A 14,999-nucleotide genomic window follows, 5' to 3' on the forward strand; every position below is an offset into this window, starting at 1 on the left:
TGTATATATATTTTAATAAAGTATAAAATATAAATATGAGTTCATACCTTTTTTTTATAAAACCATAATGAATATGGAATCGTACAATCAGGTTATTTGACTTTACTCTCAACTCGAGCTAGACCGTTTTAGAACTATAAACTATGTTGGCCTACATTGTGAAGGCCATATTCGGTTCCTTGAAATTTTCAGCTATATCGGCTCACCATATTCTAGCGTTTTGACCAAGTGATTTAGTTACCGCGTGGTGCTAGTTAACCGATTGGTGGGTCTGTTTTTGAAATTTCAATCTACGTCCCACATTAAAAGTTTTGACAAATAATATCTACTATATAGAAACATATGATTCTAATTAGTATGAATTTTTTTTGGAAAACCTCAAAACCAAATTTATGCGAGATTTGCCAATTGGACCCAAAGTAGATAAGATCATGTTTAGTGATTACCATATAGTTGAACGTGAGGTTAGAAAAAGCATAAAAAGTGATATCAAAGTCTATAGAAAATAATACTCCGCTTCTATAAGAATTTTGGAGGTTTTGATGTAGAAGGTAGTCTCAAGGTAACTTTGGTAGTCTTGTGTAGAAATTCTTCTCAACAGAAAAGGTGGAGCTAAGCAGCGTGTTCCGTTGGTAAAACACGGTGGTATAAGATAGCTGTCTGGTTTTGTTAGAAGGTTGAAAAATCCACGGGTTGAGAGGAAAATTGTAATGTTGATCCAAGTTTTACATTCAAAGTTTAGACAAATAATATTTAGTATATAAATAGTGTCCAACTCTGAATAGTACGAAGCCTTTTGGAAATAAGCTCAAAACTAAATCCATGCGTACTTTACCAATTAGATCTATAGTGGACAATATCATACTAATTGATCACCGTAGAATATGACATGGAGGTAGAAAAAGTCCACCATTATTGTTTAGTGTGGCCCGTTTGTGATGAGTTCATAGGATTATATTGATATGCCTTTAAGAACTATTAAAGACTAAAGTGATCAGAATGAGAATTATAATGGTTAAATGTTAGAAGTCACAGAAAAAAGACTGTACCAAAAACTATAATGAAATTAGGGGGGTTTGTGCTTTGTTTCTGTTTGACTATTGATTAAGCTTGATCCATGATTCGATTACGATCCCTATCTAGTGTTATACAATACGGTTCGAGTATTACGAGTTGAATAAGAGCATAAACATAAAACACACCAAGATTGTTTACCCAACGTTTCCCACTGTCAAGGAAGAGATCCAAACTCTCAAGCATGCATTATCTCAGAATAATCGATACAGAGTGATATCACTCAAATTATCCTAAGTAGTGACTTTTATTCTCTCAAATAAGAGGTTCAGTTGTAGTACTTAGGGATCAAATCCACAAGGGGCGAGGGCACACAATAAATCTAGAGCAGTAATAATTAAGCTAGGAAAATAGGTTTAAAAACATTAAATAAATGAAAGTAGAGTGAACAAGCAATTGTTCAGTTGATTTTGTTGAGGTTGTAAACAATTAAGAGAAATAGCTAGATCTAGGGTTTCAGGTAATATGGATTATAGTGATATATAATACTTAGGTTGAAAATCCTAGAACTCGAAGTCTAATGCAAAAGGTATCCAGCGGAAATCCTAGAACTCGAAGTCTAATGCAAAAGGTATCCAGCTTCCGCTGTGAATCAATTCTATTGACTAAGTCCAATATCTCAGTTATTGCTTGTTAATACGGATCGAGCGTCGTTCGATGCTATTGACTTAGCGTCGAGCGATGCTTCCTTAAGCAAGCGTTAGCAAGTTGATCGATAGGTTCACTAGTATTAACTAAATCAGATGTCGCTTGTCTCTAGCAATCCTAGCTCAAGGGAATCTATTCTGGTGCAGAATCTACCGTCGTAGTTGTCCACAATCCTAATATCAGGGTTCTAGTTAGCTACTCTAAAACACAAGCATCACCTAATTAAACCCTAAATCTAACAGGTGAATTACTCAGACATAGCAAAGCAGAACATAAAATAGAATAAATTAGAAAAACTGGAGTTCTAATACAAAGCTCTGAAGGAGTCTTGGATCCTCTCTCCAAACTAGTAAAAACCCTAAATTTTGTGGTATGAAAATAAAAAAAAAACATGTTTTGCTCAATATAATGGCAGAGCACATAAATATTAGGTCAAAGTCGGTCATGGGTAATTATGTAAATATGTGGAATCTTGGACTTCAAGTCGATCATGAACAAGCGGACCGCTCTCGCGCTTCACTGTCAATCGACGATAAGAGATGTTTGTCGATCGACGTTTGACTCTGAATGTTGACTCTGGCTGGTTCCATGAACAGCTACGAGTTTCTTCTGTCTTTTTCTCCAAAATGAAAGTGAGTGTGAGAGTGAGAGCGAGAATAAGATAGCAAAAGCGAGAGTCATAGTGAGGGTGAAGTATAGTGTAAGGATGAAAGGGAGTGCAAGAGAGTGAATACAATTCTATTTACATGTTTTAGTTAAGACATCAGAATTTATCATATATATATATATATATATATATCATGGTAATATATTTTATTTGAGATTGACAACGTGAAAAGAAATTTTGAGATTATGTGATCAATACTACGTGAGAGAGAACTTTGAAAGTAAGAGTGAGAGTGATGGTGAGGATGAGAGTGAGGATGATGATGAGGGTCGGGTGAAGGTGAGAGTGTGAGTGAAATTGAAGGCGAGAGTGAGAGTGAGAGTGAGAGTGAGGATGGGTGAAATTGAGGATAAGGATGAAAGTAAGCGTAAGAGAGTGAATACAATTTCATTTACATGTTTTAATTAAAACATCAAAACTTATCTCATATATATATATATATATTATCATAATATATTTGATCTGATCTTTTCTATATGAGTTTGATATTGGTCTTTTATTTGCAGTATACATACATTTATTCCAATTGCTTAACAGTATGTATGTGGGCTAACATGTCATATCGAATGAACTCATGTTCATTCTATCTGATATGTAATATTTATATTTTCACGTACTATTCTATATTTAATATCTTTGTTGCATCTTATATTAAATTCTAAATTGTATTTAATTTCACATACTCAATCGGAATTATTAAATTTATATATTTTTAATAAGTATAACTAATGTTAATTTATAAACTAAACTTTAACAAGTACATACATGATGTATTAACATCATCCATATACATATATAACAAGGGATTGCTATTACTATATTATTACATATATCATATTTAATATAAATGACAATCTATATATATAAAAATATGTTTTTTCTATTTTGGTGATGCCGCATAGGATCCATGTCACAAAGTCAGCTTTTGTGAGTGCCACACGTGTCACGAACGACAAAAATTCAACGTTTCACTAAAACCTGTTTGATGGGTTGTTGATGGGCTTTGATTTGATGTGTTTACGTTTTGGGCTCTCGAAATTATAGGGTTTTGCGGCCCGAGAAGATGAGATATTGCATAACCCTAATTCTAATGAAAGAGGAGATTGAGATCATCTCTCCCCTTCGATCGACGGCGGTGACTCTTGAGTTTTCCATGCTATCTGAAACGATCCGATTTATGCCGGTGTACCTGCGACTATAAAAAGGCTAGATATCCTCCTCTCAAAATCATCTTCTCAATCTGATTAATATATCAAGTTCTTCTCTTACCTTATTCGTCTAAGCGATCTCGACTCCTAGCCATAGCAACCCACGACTTCTCATGTCATCCCTGTCGCATCGAAGAGTGGAGGATGTGGATCCGAGTGGAGGTGAAGGATATTCATGTAGGGAGCTGGCAAGAGCGATTTTGAAGTTAGGAGAGGTGTACGAGAGGATCGAAGGTGCGAAGCAGTTGATGATGATTGAGTTAGAGAAGCAGAGGATGTAAGCTGCAAAGGAGCTTGACTTGCAACGGATGAACATGTTCATGGATATGCAGATGGAGCTTGAAAGATCCAAGCTTGGCAAACGTAGAGTTACTGCTTAGAGTAAAAATATAAACTTTCTTTGTCCCTGCTAAGAAAATTGTGAATATATGGTAAAGTTTTGATTTTTATGTGCTTTAATAGATTGAAACTTTAGCTTGTGAGGTTTCAGATTGTTGATTTGGAACCATATCTTTGAGCATCTACTCAATTGAGTTACTGAAAATTTTAATTGTGCTTTGTTGTAGTTGTATAGGAAAGAAGTTGCAGGGATTGGATTGTGGAGAAGCTACTGTGGCGGTAGACAAAGGAGAAGTGATTGGATCTGAGAGGTCATTTAAAGAAATTGTTTTTATTCTTACTCATTAGGTTTCAAGTTAGAGCAATGCTTTTTTCTTATGTTTACTTCTCTTCTATAAGGTACATTGGTAGCAAAGCAGATTGGTGAAAGAAACTCATATATACTAAAAACATCTAAATGATCATAAAAGAACTAAAAACAAATAATAAAATTTATTAAAATAATTATATCTCAAATATATGTTCAAATTAACTTATACTAACAAGCTTATCAAAATTATGTTACATCCCGAAATATATAGATAAAAAGTAGTATTTTTCTTTAAAAATCTAGAAACTTCATTGTAGAAATATACATTGGAACATACATGTATAATTGAATTTCTTTATTTTAGTAAGAAAATTTGAAGGTAATTAAGTCGTCCAACTGGAAAGTTACTCCAACGACACTCTTACAGCAAGCATATGAACACGACACAACAATAAAAAGTAGACGGCTTAATAGCACCACTAACGTTTTTAGGCCCAAACAATGTTAGTCAACCCAATTTTAGTTAAAAATGTCCACTTAAATAATATATCGCACCACATAATAATGAACTTGGTCACACTGTATGGAAAATCATCATTACACAATCAAATTAAATGTAATATTTTATAAATGGTAATAAACATGCGCAGTGAAATAATTTATACGACCTTTTACAGTCGGGAACAAATGTTCTCATAGCGCCACATTAATTACACCATTGATCCACATGCTCATAGCGCCAAAAAAGAAGATATAACTGTATTTTGCACCTAAAGCGTTGGGAGGTCTTGGCATCAGAGATATTCAAGCCTTTAACACGGCCTTACTTGCAAAACAGGCTTGGCGGATCATCTCGAAACCAGACTGTTTACTTTCCAGAGTTCTTAGAGGCAAATACTGCAGCAAGGAGTCCTTTCTAGTGGTGGACCCTCCGAAGGCTGCATCTCACGGGTGGCGAAGGATCCTAGCCGGCAGAGACCTCCTGGTAACTAACCTGAGCAAAGCCATTGGAAATGGGGAAAGTACCAGAATTTGGAAGGACCCTTGGCTGAGTTCCCTTCATCCGATCAGACCCATAGGACCTGCAAAAGAAGAACATCAAGACCTAGTTGTGGCAGATTTCTTGTGTCGAGGAAGTGCAGTCTGGAACATCCAAAGAATCAAGGAAGTTCTGCCCCAATACCTGACTGACATTCTTAATATAAAACCGAGCATCATGGGAGCTCCGGACTCGTTTGTTTGGCTAGCATCAAGGTCAGGAGTTTATACTGCGAAATCCGGGTATTATGTTGCTGCATCAAAGGAACTGACCGCTAACAGAGATGAGGCAAGACCCCTACAAGATCAGAACCTTTACAAAGCCATTTGGGCTAGCAAAATACCGCCAAAGCTACACCTATTTCTCTGGAAGATAACACAAGGAGCGCTAGCACTTGGAGAAAACTTGGCAAGGCGAGGCGTCATTGTGGAGAACCAGAGACCACAAATCATGTGTTTCTTCACTGTGCCTTCACACGACAGATATGGTCCTCACACATCTGGACTTCTCCCTTTGACCCAAGGCTTTACGACTCCTATACTGAAGCTTTCCTCGGCTCAACAGCGGCCACCAACCTCCCACCATTAGGAGTAGAAACCAACCTCTTTCCTTGGATCACTTGGGGAATCTGGACAGCAAGAAACTCCTATGTGTTTGAGAATAGATACTTCACACCTGTGGAAATCATCTCAAAAGCTATCAGAATGGCAAGAGAATGGAGCATCGCGCAATCACCTCCACACTCAACTCCCTCGTCACATCACAACCGAGTGCTTCCACCAACCCTGACATCCACATTTGTAGTTTGTTTTACTGATGCAGCTTGGCAGGCCGGATCAAACAGAGCAGGTTGTGGATGGATCCTCAAGGACCACCGTGATGCGTGGCTGAAGCAGGGAACGAGTATCTTCAACCACACTTCATCGCCTCTGATGGCTGAAGCTCTCGCAGTCAGAACAGCTCTCCTCAACGCCCTCGATGCGGGCTATACCAGAATCTGTATTAAATCAGATTGTCAAGCACTTGTTGCTATTATCTCCTCGAAACAACACCCGACGGATCTCCACGGAATCACTCGGGACATCGAGCATCTATCTCTCTCCTTTGAATGTATCTCCTTTGTTTTCATTTCCAGAATCTTGAATTCGGCGGCTGATGCCCTTGCGAAATCATCTCTATACTCTGCCCCCACCAACTAGTTTGTTTGGTTGGGTTATTATCTATAATATTCAGTGTTCAAAAAAAAAAATATACTGTATTTTGCCAAAAAATAGTTATATATTTTAAAAACTAAATTTATCTTCAAAATTTTCATACAACTAGAGATCAGTAAACTAATGTTGGATTATATCGGATAGAGCTTCAACAAAGGTCGGGAGGACAATTTCTTGAAACGCATTAAAAATCAATTAACAGAATTAGAGTTACCAGACTTAATTGTTACTTGGCAAACTATAACACCACAAGAGCAACTATAACATGTTACTAACATATCACTGACAATCGATGTGACGCATGTTAATTAGTGTAACGAGGAAATGACCAAGTTTGTTTTTTCATTTGAGTAGAATATAATTTGAGTAGAATATGTATCTTCATCCTCTCTGTTTTATATTTCGAGTTTCCTAATAAATTACAGTCATGTATATTCTTCGACAATAACCAACAAAAAATAGAAGCCACATTTACTGTTTAATAACGGTAACTTAACTGAGTCTAAAAATAAATATAAACCACTTTAAACAGGAAAAAAAATCAATATCTAGCTCATCATATGCAGGGCCGTCTAACAGCACGCGCAAGCGGAGCGGTCGAATAGGACCCAAAATATATAAAAAAAAGTTTAATTTTTTTTTAAAAATATATAGATAAATTATTGTAAGAAACTTTAAAATTTTAGATATAATGCTAAATTTAGAACTTATAATTAAAAAAATCAGACAAAGTTATTAAATTTTAAAATTACTTGATAAAATGTACGATTAATATTTTTTTTTGAACAAGGTCTAAAATTAATTTGAGACGGCCCTGATCATATGCGACCACTCAAGTTTTCTTTTTTGTTTTGTCAGCAACAACCATTCAAGTTAATAATCCCAAATAATACACACTGGTACGAAGACCGTGTCAAATATTACAAATAAAGACTCTGTTTTCCTGTTCTAGATGTGTCCTTCTTCATATTTTAATCAATCATCTTCATTATTTGATAGTTTAAGTACAAGAAAAACAATTTACTAACTTTAGGAGGTGTTATTGGTTTATATATTTTGATTGATTTAGAAATCCATATAGTATTTATAAATCCAAGTAAAATATGCAAATCCGGAGGTTTTCCCTCAGATTTGAATCTTTGTATTTTTAACTAAAAAATCCAAACAAATTCATTCAAATCCATTATAAAATCAAATATATTAGTAAATCTGTACGATTGAATAACACTTGATTTGATACAGAATTTATGAATCATTAAACCAATAACACATGATTTTAATACAGATTTGAAAATCATAGAACCAATAACACTAGATTTAGTTCGGATTTTCAAATCCATTAAAATACAACAACCAATAACCCCTACTTAGTAACACTCCATAAAAAAAAATATATGACATATTGAACGGAGCAGAAGCTTGCAGTAGACGTAACAACATTTTAAAATTAGACAGGGTATTACTTAGCAAATGGAATTTGAAGGCCTTCTAAGTTAGAACCGAGAATGAAAAAACTCATGTATTTTTTAATAAACTACAAACGAAGGAATTAATATTTATCAATTAAAATGAATATTTATTATGTGTTTAAATCTGAATAAACGTTATGCTCAGTTTGTCCATTTAAAATAATACATTTGATACCTTTTTGCCTTATTAATGAACATATGAGTACTATTAATTACAGAATATAAAAACATATATAACCAAAAACATCAAACAAAAGAAACAAAAAAGGAAAAAAATAATTATGAATCTTTAGTCAACTAATCAACGTAGTAATTAGTTATGTAACAATACATTCAGTAACGATAATAACCCATTATAATGGCACCGTAACATAAAGCAAAATAAAAACCCTCAAATGTAACATAAATACCAAAAAAAAACAATAGTTGTTAATAATAGCAATTACTAACATTTTCCAAATGCAACTATATAATATCTTTGACAAATAATTCCTCTAAATTAAAACCTCATTCTCCACTATATTAAATACCCTCGTAAAAAAGCAAATACAATGGTATTTGAAAACTTAATCTCATTATCTTTGTGGAGACAAGCCGATGACAAATTTGTAACCAAATTCTCCTCAAAGAGAACCTGGGAACAGATCCGAGGCAACTCCCAAACCTGTACCTGGAGCAAAAGGAGTTTGGTTTCCCCAATCAACTCCAAAATACTCCTTCTTTCTTTGGCTTGCATTGCGTGGTAGACTCCAAACTCTGGATCAAATGCAACTTTGGATAACGGGACTCAACACCACATGTGTCCTCTGTAACGACACTCAGGAATCATGCTCTCACCTCTTTTTCAAGTGCCACTACTCAGAACAGGTGTGGAAGAAGCTAGTAGGAGGAATGATGCAGGAGGGATACACTGCAGATTGGAATGAGCTAGTTGAAATTATTTCCAAACCTTGGCTTAATCCAACAATGACATTCCTCATCCGCTACACTCTCCAAGCAACTCTTCATGCGATATGGAGAGAGAGAAACTTGCATAGGCATGGCAAACAGCCACATGATGCAGCTCATTTGGTCCAGTTTATCGACAAGACAGTCAGGCTCAAGCTCCTTTCAGTCAAAGGAACAGGGCACAAACATTTTGAAGAGAGTTTGATGGTTTGGATTGGGTCTAGATGAGACTGGTAGTTTGAATCAAGTCTCCATTTTTTTGATTTTTTGTACAAAAAATAAAGCAGTAGCACTTGATGTAGTACAGTTTGATTGAATAATATTTTACATTCATTCAAAAAAAAAAAATCTCATCATCTTTTGATCGATTTCGTTTGATTTAACTTATAATGCTCAAGGTTTAACTGTAGAAAAGTGTTATGAGTATTATAAAAATATAAAATTTTGCAACTGTGAATCAAATCAACAACAATACTGAGAATGCTCTCATGTCACTTTTATTATATAATTGTAATTTGGTGTATACAACACTAATCGCTTAAAATAATCACCCCCACAACCAACTAAACCTAATGAAAATTTACACAAAATTATATCTTTCATAAAAACCAATACACGCGCAGATCCGCCCTGGTTTTATAATATATATTTTTTTCCTAGTGAAATTTATCCCGCACATGTGTGCCTTATTATGATAGATTTACTAAGTTTTTCATACCCTTTTTTTCTTTCACAACATATTTACCTTACAAACTAAAATTTTTTTTATAGATTTTTTAAAAATATTAACATTTTGAACATCAAAGTAACTAAACTGAATCAAACTGATTTGGTGTCCTTGGATCCTAATGAACGGTACCGCATAAACCGATCTAAACAGTAAAAATAGAACAAGAATTTAAAATAAATAGATAATAAAATAAATACGGAATTTTGCTGATATTAAATTAAAAAAAATTATCTACAGTCCCCTTAAAATCATTTTAGGCATGTTGTCCACTTAGTAATAATATTAGGGTATGAATAGTGACCAAGGAACAACGAGGAACAAATGCATTCCCTAACAATTCTTAAAAAAGGAATAATTTTTCCTTTTCATTCCCTACCATTCCTTTTTTTGTAGTGTTAACCCAATTAAATCTCTCTGATTATACAATTAATATATTTATTTAAAATTAATTTAACTATGATTTTAAAATTTTATTTCATTAATCTCACCAACGTTTTTTTTCTTTGACAAAATTAATCTCACCGTTACTTGTAGGTTTTTAATTCTTGTGTGTATATGTTAGGTGTGATTCCTCAAGGACAGTTACCACCATGAGCTCTCGAAGCTGCGAAGCAAACAGGAAAAGAACGATACGTTTTTATAATTAACCAGACTGCATTACTGGCTGAGTCAAAGTTTACTACTGGAGTGGCTTTAAGACATTACGGTGCATCATGAAATGAATTTCTTTATTCGGTAAACATGTTAAAATTAATTACCATTTTTTTTTTCAAATAACATATATTATAAATCAGCCCGAAAAACGGGAATAAGTTTCGGTTACAAACTCGATTCAAACAAAAGTTTCCTAGTCTAACGAATTACAAACTAGCTTCGCCCACCCACTAAACCCGACACGTTCCGCTAATATGCTTTTAGTAAACATTAGAAATCGATTCCTGTTCTCTTCCATCAACGATAATCAAGAGAAAGTGAGGTTCTCCTCGTTGCCTCGGATGCCAGGAGTTTCCGTGTCGCCTTTTGGAGTAGCTAGGTCTCGATGATCTCCTCGAAACTTATAACCGTTACCTTCTTACGCGCAAACGCTAACGAAGAAGGGAATTAGAGCACAAACCTGAAAATGGATCCAATTCCCGCTATACAAACTTCATCAGCGCCAACCCGGTCAAGGCCAAGAGATACAGAGATCTCCATACCAAGAACGGAAAAACAAGAAGTCAGGAACGAGATGGCCGCAGCGCATGAACCAGAACCTGCTCGGAGACCTGAAAGAAAGCAAGAGCCGCTAACACTACCATGGCATCAAAGAGGAGGCCAAGGCACTGGGATGTGCACAGCACCGGATGGAGCCACCGACGGAACCATGAAGACCTATTGACCAAGCAAGAACTTCACGACCGTCACCAACCGTCGCCTTGGAGCACCTAAGGACGAAAGGTTACAAACGTCAAGAATACTTCCGGTAGCTACAGAGCAATCATAACACTACAAACACGAGTAGAGATCCATAGAAACCAGTCGACACAGGTTCAAGGACGGACCAGAACACACGCCGGGAAGAGAGGCCAGATAGGAGGGAGGTAACAACAACGCATCAGTACGGCCATAGACGACCAATACCAAAATCACGCTAAAGGTTTTTCCACGAGCCACCACTGCAAGTAGAGGCACACACCACCACCTTTGGATAAAACCCGCAATCGAGCTAAACGGAGCTCCAAAACACCTATGGCGGAGACGAAGAAGAACCTACCCTAACCAAGACGCCGAGGGTAGAGCACGGAACCTCCATCACCGCCGCTACGCCTCAGACCAATGGATCTCAAATCGAGTAGATCGAGAACCAGATCTGAGAAAGTAACCAGCCGTACGCCTCCACGGGCGACCAAATCTGGAAGTAGCTAAAGGTATCACCTCCATAACCCTAAACGCCGACTCCTCCGCCTGCACCGCCAGACCCCAACGCGCCGTAGCTTCATGCCTAAAGGACTCGCACCAGCACGTATCTTCTCTGCAGCGAAGTTGCCTCCAGGAAAGCTTCAGACACACAAAACACAAGCAAAGCGAAAGGGATGAAGAAGCGACGGAAGAACAAAGGGGAAATCGTAGAAGAAGGATTAGAGACAAGCCTCCGGCGTTGGAGTTAACGTGCACCGGACGCGGGTCCGAAGCCTCCGTACGCCGGAGCAAAACGTGGCGGAGATTTGTTGTTTACTTGTTCGCTTGGTCGCTTGGGAGAGAGGAGAGAGAGAAAGCTTAACTAGTAGTTAGGCTTTGTCATTTCTGCTACTAGTTAGGCTTTGTCATTTCTGCTACTAGTTAGGCTTTGTCATTTCTGTCATTACTGGTTGAGTCAAATGGAGTCAAAGTTTCTGCGATCTGCATTAACCAGACTGCATTTCTGCTACTAGTTAGGCATTGTCATTTCTATTAAAACCCAAAATAAAAAGTCAGACCGGTCTGAGCATAATCCCCCGAGGAAATCCACCACAGGATTCAGATCAAGACAATTGTTCAATTTTTTCCCCACCGACCAAACCTACTACCTAGAAATCTCCTCTGTCTTGGCTAGTTACTAAAGCTTTTATTTTTTCAGAGGATGATGACTACGCTCACCACACCAATGAGAATTCAAAAAGAGGATATGCTTCCATCCAGCATCTCATAAAGCCCAAATAGGTGAATAACAACCTACCGCAAAAACTCCAATGACACGAGAGCTGAAACACGCTGCCACTGAGGAATGATGATCAAAGTTGATAAGACCGCGACCCATTCTCTCTACTCCCTACCAGAGCCTTAAACCAATGGCTAAAACCACACCAACTGGTAGATCTAAATAGAGAGATGCATGCAGTGGCCTAACTCATCAACACCTCCAAGGAACTGACCCGGATATAGCAAAATGATAAAGACCCGACTGAAATCTGAAAACGACAACCATTACAATGCCATCAAACCAGCGGCGTCAAAATATCTCTTAAAACTTGGTCTAAAAACCCAAGCCAAGACCTTTCAATCCGAGAAGAAGTGAGTGAAGAGAACTACAAACCTGAGTTAGATGTCGTAGATTAGTGAGATACGCCTGCTCTCACTCCCGGAAACAAAGATCTGACCAGCGGAAACCCTAGCCGTCATCACTCATGAACAAAACCCAACAGCTCTAACCCCACAAAACCAGCATCGCCGTCACTCAGAGGAGACCGACGCTATCCAAACGGAGCCACCGCTAAGGAAACTCACAGGAGTCTGAGACAAACCTAGAACAACGAGCATACCAATCAGAGACGAAGTGAGAGGAATGGAGAACAGAAGATACATAAGAAGGAGACGAGGAACACTGGAAAGGGGGTAACCGGCGGTGTGCGCTTGGCTTCCCAGATCTGTTTTTCCTTTGGTCGTGAGGGAGAGATTTCCCATGAAATGGCGTTTCATCTGTGATAGGCACATAAACTAATGTAAAGCACTATATAGTTGTGGTTCTCAGCTGAACATAATTATTTTATCACGTTTGTATTTCAGTTTGCTTTAACTTTTTGAAGTGGTACAGTAATGGTATTATAGACAAGCCCAAAGCAAAGTCATCAAGGCCAATATAATGTTTTAAGCCCATGTGTTTAGGGTTCTCCTCACAAGTAGCTTCCTATAAGTAGTGATGTTATGCATTTAACTTTGTAACTTTGGCTGCACAGTTGTAGCCTCTTCCTTTCTCATTTTGGATGAAATACAATATTGTCTTTTAATTCGTTCAGCCAATTTAATCTTCTTCCTCCCTTTAGTTTACTAGTCACTCAATAAAGCTCTATGAGCTATTAGTCTTTCAAAAAGGCTCTATAGAACCATAATATTTCTGCATCTTATAACAAACGCTTACACACTGAGGCGCTCCCATGCACAATAATCGAGAAAATACAAATTCTCGCTCTGCTCGACCTCAGGGGTGCCTCTGGCCGCCGGAACTGACCCTTCAGATTCCTCTTTTGTTCTCTTCCAACTCACTCCACAACTTCATTTTGTGTTTCTTAGTGTGCTATGTTGCCATCTCTGCTCTCTGCTCCACTCACTCATGTGTTCATCCGCTGAGAGCGCTTCTTGCTGAGAAGAGAAGCTCCAAGTCCTCAGCCCTGCTTATCACCACTTACAACCGTCGTGACCCTCCAACGTCGAGTTCTTGCTTCGCCAACCTGCATACCTTCGACTATCCATCCCAAATCGGGAAGGTTAAAGCTCAGTCCGATGGATCTATGATATCACTCAAATTACCCTAAGGAGTGATTTATACTCTCTCAAATAAGAGGTCGAGTTGTAGTACTTAGGGATCAAATCCACAGGGAGCTAGGGCACACAAAAGATCTAATAGTTATACGATTAAGCTAGGCTAATAGTTTATAAAGTAGTAAATATAGATAGCAAAACAGTAAACGGTAAACAAGTTGAACAAGACTATTGTTCAGCTTGGCAAAGATTTTTTTGATGGAAGGATGGTTTGCTAGATCTAGGGTTTCTATTCAGGTAATCAGGATTATAATGATATAGAGGCTAATTGTTGCTTGTAAGATATTATAGAACTCAAACAATAACAATAATCTACCAGCTCTCGCATGTCTAGATGATCTATCACTAAATCTAAGATCTCAGCTCTCGCATGTTGATCTGTAGAAAGTGTCGATCGATTGTTCTATAGGAATATCGATCGATACACCTTTCACAATATCGATCGATTAATCTATTGGATCATCGATCGATATCGCTTCTAGCAAGCTTTACGATCGGGTTGAATATGTGTTCACTAAGGTTCCTAAATCAACTCTCGTATGTTTCTAGCAATCCTAGCTCAACAGAATTCAGTTCACAGAAAAGACCAAGCGATGGCATTGTGCCTAATGATTCTAAAATCAGGGTTCTAGTTCGTGACTCTAGAACACAAGCAGTAAGAACAATCCTATGATGAATATCACAACTTAGCAGTTCTATATTTTGGGCTAATCCCTCATAACCTATCTGAACCCTAAACCTAACAGGTAGATCTATTCAGACATGAAGTTTGTCACAGAAATCATTGATAAACTAGATGAAATTGCAATAGATATAAAAACCAAAGACAATGGAGTTCCAAGAGGACTCTGAAGGAGTTCTTCCCTTCTCTCCTAACTAAGAACAATGAATTAAAGAAAGCTTAGATAGCGTAGCCGTCAACAATGGCTTATAAATAACATAAATAGGGTTTCTGGTCGTCCAAGGGTATTCTGGTAATTTGGGGTTGCTTCTGGGCTTCAGCGGTCATAAAATATGCTCAGCCCATATTCTGGCATCATTGTTGATCGACACCAATTCTGTTTCATCGATCGACAGT

At 37.3% G+C, this 14,999-nt stretch overlaps 1 protein-coding gene and 2 long non-coding RNA genes across 6 annotated transcripts; 2 read left to right on the top strand and 1 right to left on the bottom strand.

Moving 5' to 3' along the window:
• The first annotated feature begins 3,427 nt into the window (after positions 1 to 3,427).
• On the top strand, positions 3,428 to 4,365 carry LOC106379422. Its single transcript, XR_001276031.3, has 2 exons — positions 3,428 to 4,028; positions 4,164 to 4,365. It is a non-coding gene; the product is annotated as an uncharacterized LOC106379422 (long non-coding RNA).
• Positions 4,366 to 5,462: 1,097 nt separating this feature from the next.
• On the top strand, positions 5,463 to 6,484 carry LOC106378078. The gene is made up of 2 exons (XM_013818266.1): positions 5,463 to 5,693; positions 5,768 to 6,484. Exons 1-2 carry the CDS (start codon positions 5,463 to 5,465, stop codon positions 6,482 to 6,484), a joined length of 948 nt encoding a protein of 315 aa, XP_013673720.1.
• A 1,749-nt stretch (positions 6,485 to 8,233) lies between these two features.
• Positions 8,234 to 13,721, bottom strand: LOC106381252. 4 transcript variants are annotated; one of them, XR_001276505.3, is made up of 3 exons: positions 12,699 to 13,366; positions 11,188 to 12,573; positions 8,234 to 11,070 (listed from the first exon to the last, which is right to left on the bottom strand). It is a non-coding gene; the product is annotated as an uncharacterized LOC106381252 (long non-coding RNA). The 4 variants fall into 4 exon arrangements; XR_007325459.1 differs by having other exon boundaries at positions 8,234 to 12,573; positions 12,699 to 12,906; positions 12,988 to 13,177; XR_007325458.1 differs by having other exon boundaries at positions 8,234 to 12,573; positions 12,699 to 12,906; positions 13,003 to 13,144.
• Positions 13,722 to 14,999: the final 1,278 nt, after the last annotated feature.

The sequence above is a fragment of the Brassica napus genome, chromosome C6 (assembly GCF_020379485.1).
Source record: "Brassica napus cultivar Da-Ae chromosome C6, Da-Ae, whole genome shotgun sequence".
Lineage (NCBI taxonomy): Eukaryota > Viridiplantae > Streptophyta > Magnoliopsida > Brassicales > Brassicaceae > Brassica > Brassica napus.